Source organism: Lampris incognitus, chromosome 19 (assembly GCF_029633865.1).
Source record: "Lampris incognitus isolate fLamInc1 chromosome 19, fLamInc1.hap2, whole genome shotgun sequence".
NCBI classification, from domain to species: domain Eukaryota; kingdom Metazoa; phylum Chordata; class Actinopteri; order Lampriformes; family Lampridae; genus Lampris; species Lampris incognitus.
In genome coordinates this window covers 38679195-38690998 of record NC_079229.1, presented here as the reverse complement: position 1 = coordinate 38690998, position 11804 = coordinate 38679195, and the positions used below count along the sequence as shown (strand labels likewise).

Here is an 11804-nt window from a genome sequence, read left to right as displayed (position 1 = left end):
CACAATAACTTCACTTCTTCTTCTAACTCAACACTACCTGCCTTCCTCTTCCTCATCTGGCTGCTGTGATGAAGATGAAACCCTGTCATTTTCCCTGGCACAGTCCTACCAGACACCAACCATCACATCACACACACTGCTGCGGTCTGCAGGAGCTGGACCTTCACAGACCAGGTCTTGTCTTGACACCCAGAGACAGACAGGATCAGATGACTTTCATCCCCTGATCAATCTTCAGGACTGTCACGTCAACTTCAACCGATTCAGTTTTAAAACGTACATTTCTAGATCTTTCCATCACCGCTGGTGTACAGATTTTACCTTCCAGTACCTTACTAGACTGTCTTCCATCGGTACAAAGTGTGTTTGGTACCTCCGGGTGGAAGAAAATCTCTGGACCCAGGAAGCGTTCGTAGCCGACGTCGATGTGGAAGGAAGTCTGAGTGACGGCGTTGACCCCGTGGTACTGTCTGATCCACCTGCCCGGCTCCGAGTCGTACTTACTAAACTCCTTCACTATGTCTGGACAGATGTAACAGAACCGCTCCTGCACACACACACACACACACACACACACACACACACACACACACACACACACAAACTGCACATAGATTTACGAACATAAATACTAACGACAAGGGCGGAGAGGAGGTATAGGGTAGATATAGAGGAGCTATAGAGATATAGAGGAGATATACAGATATAGAGGAGATATAGAGGTGATATACTAGAAGAGGTATAGAGATATAGAGGAGGTATAGAGATACAGGGGAGATATAGAGGAGGTATAGAGGAGGTATAGAGATACAGGGGAGATATAGAGGAGGTATAGAGGAGATACAAAGGAGGTATTGAGATATAGAGATACAGGAGAGGTATAGAGGACCTACAGAGGAGGTATAGAGGAGGTATAGAGGAGATATAGAGGTGATATACTAGAAGAGGTATAGAGATATAGAGGAGGTATAGAGATATAGAGGAGGTATAGAGGAGATACAAAGGAGGTATTGAGATATAGAGATACAGGGGAGGTATAGAGGACCTACAGAGGAGGTATAGAGGATATAGAGGAGGTATAGAGATATAGAGATACAGGGGAGGTATAGAGGAGCCACAGAGGAGGTATAGAGGAGATATAAAGGAGGTATAGAGATATAGATACAGGGGAGGTATAGAGGAGCTACAGAGGAGCTACAGAGGAGGTATAGAGGAGATATAGAGGAGATATAAAGGAGGTATTGAGATATAGATACAGGGGAGGTATAGAGGAGCTACAGAGGAGATATAGAGGTGGTATAGAGATATAGAAGAGGTATAGAGAAGAAAAGGCAGAAGATGAGGAGGAGGTGCATATAAAGAGGAGGTGTGCATAATGAGTATTAAGGGGGGGGTTTCAGACCTTGACAGCCTTGGCTGTCTCCAGTGACTGTTCAGGAGGAATGCCGACCTCTCGCTCCCTAAGCAGCTGCTGGATGAAGAAGGTGATGTCCCGCCCAGCGATGGGGATGTGCTTAATACAACTGCCAATCACATAGCCCTCCGCCTGAAGACGGACAGCTCCATGAACCAATCACAGACTCACAATATCTTCCTTAGCATATCCATCTATATAAATGAAGGGTCTTGGTGTAGTTTTACATGTCTATCAAGAATTCACTTAGCTTGGGTTTTTTCCCCGTTCCATTTCATCCTATGCACAAAGAATCTGCCAAGAACAATGACGACATTTCTAACAAACATCATGTTGGGGTCTTTATCTGTGGGGTTAAATAGAAGCAGGGTATCTCGCAACTGAAAGGTAAGACTGAAAGACGTTTTCCTAAGAATGAAATTGAATGAATCCGTCCACACTGTACTAAGATGTGGGCAGTCCCAGGACAGGTGGCTCAGAGAGTCAAGGTCATTTCACCCATTTATCATCACTGTCTGTTTTAAACCTACTTGCAATCAAACCTTACTCTGGCTAAACTCTATGGATGATCTGGACTGTCACCTGGACACTGCTTGGCATCCTCCTAATCACATTTTCTTTTTATAGATCTTATAAATCCATATGCTTTTGTTATCCTGTTTTTGTTTTGTTTTGTTTTGGTTATCCTGTTATATCCCTCTCTCAATAAGATGTGTGACTAATCTTTTTTTTTCTTGCTGCATGGTGGTGCTGGGGCGGGGCTCGGGTCCTGGGCTGTTCCGGTGGCGTCTGGACACTGCTTGGCATCCTGCTCATCATATTCTTCATTTATTTTATAATTCCATTATAATTGTGTTATCCTCTTTCAATGTTGTATTGTGTAAATTTTGTAAACACAACACCATTGCACATTGTGCATCTTGGCAGAGAGATCCTCCTCTGTTGCTCGCCCTGAGGTTTCTCCATATGTTTTCTCCCTGTAAAGGTTTGTAGGGAGTTGTTCCTTATCCAATGTGAGGGTCTGACAGGATGTTGTGTTACTGTAAAGCCCCTGAGGTACATTTGTTCTTTGTGATATTCTACTACTACTACTACTTCAAGCTGCTCCCGTTAGGGGGCGCCACAGTGGATCATCTGTCTCCATCTCTTCCTGTCCTCTGCATCTTCCTCTGTCACACCAGCCACCTGCATGTCCTCCCTCACCACATCCATAAACCTCCTCTTTGGCCTTCCTCTTCTCCTCTTCCCTGGCAGCTCCATATTCAGCATCCTTCTCCCAGTATACCCAGTGAAAATCTTATCATCTTCACCTCTGCCACCTCCAGTTCCACCTCCACCTCCTGTCTTTTCATCAGTGCCACGGTCTCCAAACCATACAACATAGCTGGTCTCACTACCATCTGGTAAACCTTCCCTTTACCTCTTGCTGGTACCCTTCTGTCACACATCACTCCTTTTTTCTAAATTTATTTCTGATTTTTCCCCCTTTTCTCCCAATTTAGTGGCCAATTGATCCCTATTTTAGTTCAAACACCCACCCTCATACTGCATGCATTCGCCAACTGCATCTCTCCGGCCGGCAGTCTGGAAGGAGACGCCTCCCCACTTTCGTGATAAGGCGACTCCAGGCCGAACCACTGTTTTTTCCAACACACCCAGAGACGCATTCATGTGACGAACACAAGCCGACTCCGCCCCCCTCCCCAAGACAGCGCTGCCAATGATTGCTGCTTCATCGAGTCCGGCAATAGTCGGACCTGACGGGACCAAGGCACGAACTCCGGTCCCCAGTGGGCAACTGCATCGACACAAAGCCGATGCTTAGACCGCTACACCACCGCGGACCCCCACAAATCACTCCTGACACTCTTCTCCACCCACTCCACCCTGCCTGCACTCTCTTCTTCACCTCTCTCCTGCACTCCCTGCAACTTTGGACAGTTGAGCCCAAGTATTTAAAGTCAACGTCTTTGTCACCTCCACTCCTTGCATCCTCTCTATTCCACTGTCCTCCCTCTCATTCACACATAGGTATTCTGTCTTGCTCCTACTGACTTTCATTCCTCTTCTCTCCAGTGCATACCTCCACCTCTCCAGGCTCTCCTCCACCTGGACCCTACTCTCACTACAGATCATAATGTCATCTACAAACATCATAGTCCATGGAGACTCCTGCCTGATCTTGTCCGTCAACCTGTCCATCAATTTATCAATTCATTCAACGTATCAGTTTGTGATATTAGGCTATACAAATAAAACTGACTTGACTGCTCGCTGATCAGATACTGGATGTTGAGCAAAACAACCCGGACCCCCTTGCTATTGTCCTCGGTGACCTTAATAAAGGGAACTTAAGTCATAAACCCCCCCGAAAATACAGGCAGTTTATTAACTGTCCGACCAGAGAGGAGAGCACTCTGGACCACTGCTACCTTACAGCCAACAACACATACTGCATCGTTCCCCCGCTGCGCTGTGCTGGGAAACTCCGGCCATGTCTTGGTTCACCTGATCCCTGCATCCAGGTAGAAAGTTAAGCTATCTAAACCTGTTGTGAGGAAAACCAAGAAGTGGAGCAGCGAAGCAGTGGAGGAGTTGCATGTGTGCCTGGACATTATGGATTGGGAGATGTTTAAGATGGCCACCAACAGTCTGGATGAGTACACAGAGGCTGTGACATCCTACATCAGCTTCTGTGAAGACAGCTGTATACCAACACACACCAGGGTGCGTTATAATAATGGCAAGCCCTGGTTCACAGCCAAACTCTGATGGCTTTGTTTGGAAAAAAGAGGAGGCATTTAGGAGCTGGGACAAGGAAGGGTTTAAAGTGGCAAAACACATGTTTGCAAGGCAGTGAAGGAGGCCAAATGGAAAGTATTCAGAGAAGATGGAACAGCACTTCTCAGTCAACAATTCTGCCTCAGTCTGGAAAGGACTGAAAAAGATCACCAACTACAAACCCAAACCTTCCCCCACGCTTAATGACTCCAGACTTGCTAATGAGCTCAATTAGTTCTGCTGTCGATTCGAAAGACAAACAGTCAACTTAGACTTTATCTCCAAAACCCCCGATCATCAGCCCTTGTACTCCAGCAGCTCCATCCACCACCCCCCATGGGCCCCATTCCATTTCCATTAACAACACCCCCCCCCAACTTCCAGCCTCAGCAATCCCCTCCCCCCTACCACATCTTCTCTCTTGATCCAGGGGAGGGATGTTAACAGGCTGTTTAGAAGACAGAACAAGAGCAAGGCAGCTGGACCTGATGCTGTCCCCCCCTCAACCCTTAAATACTGTGTAGACCAGCTGTCTTTAGTGTTTCTAACATTTTTAACACCTCCCTGGAGGACTGCAGGGTGCCAGCCTGCCTCAAAGCCTCCAACACGAGCCGTCCCCAAAAAGCCAAGGATCACAGGCCTAAACGTCTACAGACCTGTTGCTCTGACCTCTGTGGTGATAAAGACAACGCCTTTTGCTGTACCACCTCAAGTCCAGCCCCCCCCCCCAACACACACACCTGGATCCACTTCTTCCTCTCAGCTTGTTCCCGGTTTTTCAGGGGTCACCACAGTGGATAAATATGCCATTGTTGGAGCCGTTTTTTGCGATTTGAAAAGGGCATTTAATACAGTTGACCACCAAATTCTCCTTTCTAAATTAACATACTTCAACTTTTCTGAACAAGCCATTTTATGGATGAAGTCATATTTAATAAACAGGAAACACTGTGTTACTGTCAATGGTATCAAAGCCCCTTACCTTGAATGTCCATTAGGTGTCCCCCAAAGCTCCATACTTGGACCAATTTTGTTTTCTTTATACATTAATGATCTGCCAAATATATGTCAAAACATCAATATCCAAATGTATGCGGATGATGCAGTACTCTTTACACATGCAACAACTGCCCAAGAAGCCTCACAAAATCTTACATCTGCACTGACCCATGTACAGACATGGCTTCCCAACTCATGTCTGTTATTGAATCTAAAAAACCCGTATGCATGATGTTCTCTAAACAACCGATACAAAGAACACATTCTAACATATTTATGGAAGGGGAAGAGCTCGAAACTGTTCAAGAATTCAAATATGTTGGTGTTACATTGGACTCCACATTATTGTTTAAGAATAGAGTAAAAAAGATATCAAAAACTATTAAACTGATTCTTTATAATTTTAGGCAAATTAGATCTTCATTATCAGAAAATGCTGCTAGGATGTTCTCCACTCGATGGTTTTTTCTCATACTGAATGCTGTTTTACAAACTGGTCATTTACAAGTGCAACGACACTCAAACCAATAGTACCACTCTTTAAAAAGGCCATACAAGTCTTCGACAGAAAGCCTTCTTCTTTTCACCACTGCAATATTCTAGAGAAACACAATCCTCTAAATTTCAACAATTTTAAAACATTCAAATATGCCTGCTCTGTATACAAGTCACTACGTGGTCTTGTCCCATCTCCATTAAATGAATACATTAAAATAAGAACAAACAGTACTAGAATAACCACAAGGGCCTCCACTAGAGGGGGTTGTGAGGTAACCTTCAGACGCACCACTTTCAGTCCAACAGTGTTCGCAATTGAGGGCACTAAGATCTGGAATAACATACCTTCTGCAATAAGGGAATGCCCCACATTTCCCACTTTTAAAGCCCTTTTTTTTTAAATGGCTCAAACTAGATCACAAACAAGTGTGTGATCATTTTTAATCAGTGCGAGCTCAGTCCAGCTTCGTCCTGCTGATTATATCAGTCACTTGCGTGTCATGTGTTTCATGTATTGGATTGGATTGGATTGTGGTGTATGGTTTTGTGGGGTGTATAATGTTGTATTGTATGTATTGTTGTGTATTTTAGTATTACTGTATTGTGCTGTGGTGTACCACATCTGTTTTTATTTTTTGTTTTGACCTGCCTAGGGACAACAGATGTAAATTAGCAGCATTGCTTCAATCCGGCATGTTTACATGTGTATATCTGCGATACCAATGTTCATTAACATGCTCTGTCCCTATTCAAATAAACAAAGAAACAAACAAATAAATAAATAAACACATTTTATAGTCTCCATCCATACACCTTGTGAGGGTACAGCATCAATGGTGGTCATGGTTAACCCGGGCCTTGACTGATCCAGTATGGCACCTTGACCGATCTGCTATGGTCTTGCCAATCCGCACATTGATTTGGCAAAATGTTCTGTTAGATGCCCTTGCTGACACAACCACTAACCCTATGGATAGGGGCACGGGTAAAGCGCTGGATGCCATCCCAGTATTCATGGACTTGCACCCATGCCTGTCGCCAACCCTCTTGGATCCACTACAGTTTGCATAAAGAACCAACAGGTCAACAGATGATGCAGTCAAGTTGTCAATTTTATTTGTATAGCCCAATATCACAAATTACAAATTTGCCTCAAGAGGGTTTACAGCAACACAACATCCTGCCCTTGGACCCTTGTATTGGATAAGGCACAACTCCCTAAAAAAAAAAAAAAACAAGCTTTAACCGGGAGAAAAAATAGGTAGAAACCTCAGGGACAGCAACAGAAGAGGATCTCTCTCCCAAGATGGACAAGGTCAACATGGCTCTCCACTCCATCCTCCTTCACCTGGACTCTCCTGGTACCTACGCCAGGATCCTGTTTGTGGACTTCAGCTCCACAGTCAACACCATCAGCGCTGCTCTCCTCTAGGACAAGCTCTCCCAGCTCCATGTGCCCCACACCACCTGCAGGTGGATCACTGACTTCCTGACCAACAGGTGTAAGCACGTGAAGATGGGGAATCATGTTGGGGACCCTAAGATCATCAGCACTGGTGCCCCCCCCCCCCCCCCAAGGCTGCATCCTGTCCCTACTACTCATCACTTTACACCAATGGCTGCACCTCCAGACATCAATCTGTCAAGCTCCTGAAGTTTGCAAATGACACCATCGTCATCAGACTCATATCTGAGGGTGTCGAGTCTGCTTACAGATGGGAGGCTGACCACCTGGTTTCCTGCTGCTGCCAGAACAACCTGTATCTAAACCCCCTGAAGGCAGTGAAGATGGTGGTGGACTTCAGGTAAAGCCCAGCCCTGTGCCCCCCCCCCAACCAGTATGACTCCCCAGTGATAACTGGGGAGTCATTCCAATCCTGAGCACCACCATCGCTCAGGACCTCAAGTGGGAGCTAAACATCAGCTCCCTCATCAATAAAGCACAGCACAGAGGATTTACTCCCTGCAGTAACTGCAGAAATTCATCCTGACAGAAAATGAGCACCGAAGCCTGGGGGATGCCTTGGGACAGAGGAGCAGTGAAGGAGGTGCTGTTATTGATGTTGATAACTGTTGTGTTTGTGAGATATGACTTCAGGAGAAAGCAGCACCAGTGATCTTGAGGGAGGATTCAAGGCAGGAAAGAGGAGTGGTGTGGTTGATGGTGTTGAAAGCTGCAGTGAGGTCGAGGAGGATGAGAATGCTGAGGTGGTCAGAGCCTGAGGAGAGGAGGAGGTCATTGGTGACTTTCAGGAGAGCTATTTCTGGGCTGCGCTGTGAGTGGAAACCAGATTAAAATGGTTCGAACTGGTCGTTGGAGATGAGGCGAACTTTGAGCTGGGAGGCGACAACATGTTCCAGTATTTCTGACAGACTATCTATCTATCTATCTATCTATCTATCTATCTATCTATCTATCTATCTATCTATCTATCTATCTATCTATCTATCTATCTATCTATCTATCTATCTATCTATCTATCTATCTATCTATCTATCTATCAACCTATCTATCTAATTACCTATCTATCTACCTACCTATCTATCCATCTGTCTATCTATCTATCTATCTTACCACAGGTATGGCGTGAGTTACTCCATCTCCGCTGTCGATGACGATGCCGGTCAGCGTTCTCTCTCCAACATGACGAGACGTCCACGATGCAGCTAACGCTAGAACGGCCTGCGGGACAGTAAGACACGCCAATATCACAATACATAACATGCTAATGTCACAATACAACATGTTTGACTTGTAATATAACACGTTAACGCAGATCAGACCGTGACCTGATCCAGGACCATGTCTGACAGAAGACGTGGTGTTGTCTTGTGGGTTGTAAAGTGTCTGATCTGAGTCACGCTGACAGAAACGTCCAGAGCTGCGAACCTGCACTGCGATGTAAAGGCCCGGGATGCTGAAGGTCTCAAACATGATCTCTGCCAGATACTCCCTGTTCTCTGGAGTGTTGAGAGGAGGCTCTGTCTGTGTGTACACACACACACACACACACACACACACACACACACACACATAACCACACAGACAAATGGGCATGATGTAGTGAATAAATATTAGTATTTTACTGGGAACATCTTACTGACATGTAGGTTCGTAATGTGTTTGGCAGATTTTAAAGGTTGACACTTCAGGTTATAAATGATATGAAACTTAATTTGTACACAATGACACACAGCTGATCTTCCCCTGGATGATGTTTGTTTTCTGGTTACATAATATCGAGACTGTGCTACATTTGCATCTTTGTGCTTTATCTTATACTGTATTATTTTTCTTTTGTTGCTCATTTTGAAGTGGTATGTATCATTTGTTTCTTCTCTTGGTTTTGGCGGCTTTGTTTCAACCAGGATGTGTCCGAGAACATCCAGAGCTTGTCAGAGCAGGAAGCAGGGGCTGAATGGAAGAGAGCCCTCAACAGATCCCCGCCGGACATACCGCCTCTTCTCTGGTGCTCGGATTAAGTGACAAACCAGCTGAGGAGTTCAGAACCAGGAACATTTATTTATCGTTCCATTTCATGTACTTGAGCACATGAGATGAAACGACATATCATCTCCCCCAGCCCACAGCAGTGCAACACAAAGACAAAAACACACCCAAAAACTACAGAAACTACAAGAACACATACTATATATCCAACATATCCACAAAAAAAATAAATCATTGTCCAAGAGAGCAAACGCCAGGATGACTGTCTGAACTGCCGGTCTGCATGGGCTAGCAGTTAGCTTAGCCTGCCCCGCTTCTGCATCCTGTCAAACCGCCCTCGGAGTTTCCTCTTCGGGCGCAGCTCCAGACAGGGCCGTGGTCCCTGGGCCCACCGGACGCAGCAGACCAGGCTCTCCCAGCCGATCCAACGCCAGCTCTCCCAGCCATCAAACAAAGACATAAACTTAGACACAGACGTGGTCAAAGACACTGCATGGACAGTACTGGGTGAGGCCGCTGATGTAAGTTCGCGCTGCCATCTTCCCACAGTGCTATTGGGTGAGGCTGCTGCAAACGTCAATTCACGCCGCCGTCCTCCCACATAAACGCCAGCGGATTTAAGATTGACTTACTGATCTAGAGGTAGTTAGCACCCCATTGCATTATAAAACAGGTTTTTCAAAGGTTTTGAATCACCACAACCATGAGAGGTCCTTGGTCATACAGTCATAACTGCACAAAAATTATCTGGCTGACAAGTCCAGTAGTATGAGAGATCAGCAGCGGACAGAAACACGCACACACGGACAGAAAAACCAGTGTTTTTCCTGACATTATAAGAATTTTGTGCAGCACCCAAGTTGATCGAATGGGAAATACGGGAAAAAATGTTTTTAATATGCAGCAAGGAGGCCGTGCCTATAGTCCCCGGGTCCTATATTCCCCGGGGCCTATGTTCCCTTTCGAAAAAAAGAGGGTCCCAGATTCCCCGTTTTCCCCTAAAAAGGTCCTATAATCCCGGTATTCAAGAAATCAGAAAATAAGTCTTAGTCACTTACACTCAACGTGGTTGTTGGTCCTTTGCTCCATGTTGCGTGCATAGACGTTCCACACTGGATGTGGGAAGAGGGCTCCATCGTGGACGTATGTGTTCCCGACATACTGCAGGAAGTCATGCAGCTCTGGATGGTCCCGCCGGACGCGCCTCGTGTCCGGGTGGTGAACGAGCAGGGCGAAGTTGTCTTGTACTGTGTCCAGTGGTAGGTGGCCGAGTGCCATCACCTTGCGGATGACTGCTGTTTCCAGCGCCTTGATAAGCGCCTGTTCAAAGTCGCATATGACCTTTTGAGGTGCCCAGTGGTGCTGCGTAATCCTCCTGGTTTCCCGTTTGATGCAATCGAGCACCTGTCGGTAGTGCCCAATTGTGTGCTGGCCCATCAGCGCATGCTCCAGAGGGCTAACGAAGCCATGCATGTTTCCAAGTACTGTAAAAACTTGGCTGAAGGGGCGGGGGCACGTTCTGAACGTTGCATCCATATATACGGTTCCCCAGCCTCGCAGCCTCCTGATGTTTCCCTCTGTGGCAAACACAGCGATAGCCCACTCGTTGTCTTGGTGCAGGAGGAACTGTTCCCTGTCCCATGTTTCAGCCCATGCACCTTCGATGACGACGTCCTCAAGTGTAGCTGGAATCGGGGGCGTGACTGCTGCGCGTGCTCTGGCCATAACAGTCCTTACAGACTGGAATCCTTGTGGTGGTGGTCTGTCGCCGCCACCTTGGATTTGACGTTGCCGACGCTGCAGGACCCTTTGCGCATTATAGATCCTTCTGATTGGGACTGTTGGCTCCCTCGCAACTTCTGCAATCACCCCGTGTCAGAATTCTGCACGGTGCACCATTTCTCCGTCGGGGGGGGGGATGCACGTGTTCCCCAACATCGTGCACCATAATGTTAGCATCCACGTCCTCCACTTCAAATCTATTTGTGATCAGTGGCACTCTACAGTTCCACCTCCAGCACCTCCATCTAATGGTGTTTTGATTGGTGCGGTGCTTCTGCTATCTGAAGTTATCATGTACCAACACTTTGCCCCCTCCATCGCCATCCATAACTATCGCCATTGTTTGTCTTCTTGTAGGCTAGTAAGCACATGACAGTGAGTCCACGAGTTATCACCGATAACAACCGATATTGTTGCAAACTGTTGCAAGTTGGCGGGCGGTTTAGACATTGGTGAAGTTTGATCATGTGGTTTAGAACGCCAGGAAACTTGCGTGCAGATGACCACACATCCACGACAAGTTTTAAATATTTCCAAACTCGAAATCATGTGTGCATTTGGCTATTTATAAATTATTTTTCGAGCAATATGTGTTTTGTGATTCAGCTTTAGCGTTGCTGATTAGCCTTTCATTCATATTTTGTCAAAAAGGCGTATTCATTAGCCTAGGCCTATGTCCCGTTATTTCTGTAGCATACAGCATCTTAGAATCTTAAGAGACCAGGCAGATATTGTTATTATTTTATTGTCATTACCATGCTATATTAGCCTACTTTATAATTATAAATATTTCAATTATCCAATTTTTAGCATTTCTAATATAAGGCTATATTGTTATTATTATTATTATCATCATCATCATCACCATTATTATTATTA

General features: G+C 45.7%; 1 protein-coding gene across 1 annotated transcript in view; it reads right to left on the bottom strand.

Annotated features, from left to right (window-relative positions):
- The window catches only part of actr3b (actin related protein 3B), a 37555-nt gene that overhangs the window by 5037 nt on the left and 20714 nt on the right, over positions 1 to 11804 (bottom strand). Inside the window, exons 5-8 of the mRNA XM_056299608.1 lie at positions 8583 to 8678; positions 8268 to 8375; positions 1403 to 1546; positions 374 to 547 (exon numbers count right to left, since the gene is read on the bottom strand). Coding sequence (XP_056155583.1) covers positions 374 to 547; positions 1403 to 1546; positions 8268 to 8375; positions 8583 to 8678 — 522 coding nt within the window. The remainder of the gene's footprint in view (positions 1 to 373; positions 548 to 1402; positions 1547 to 8267; positions 8376 to 8582; positions 8679 to 11804) is intronic.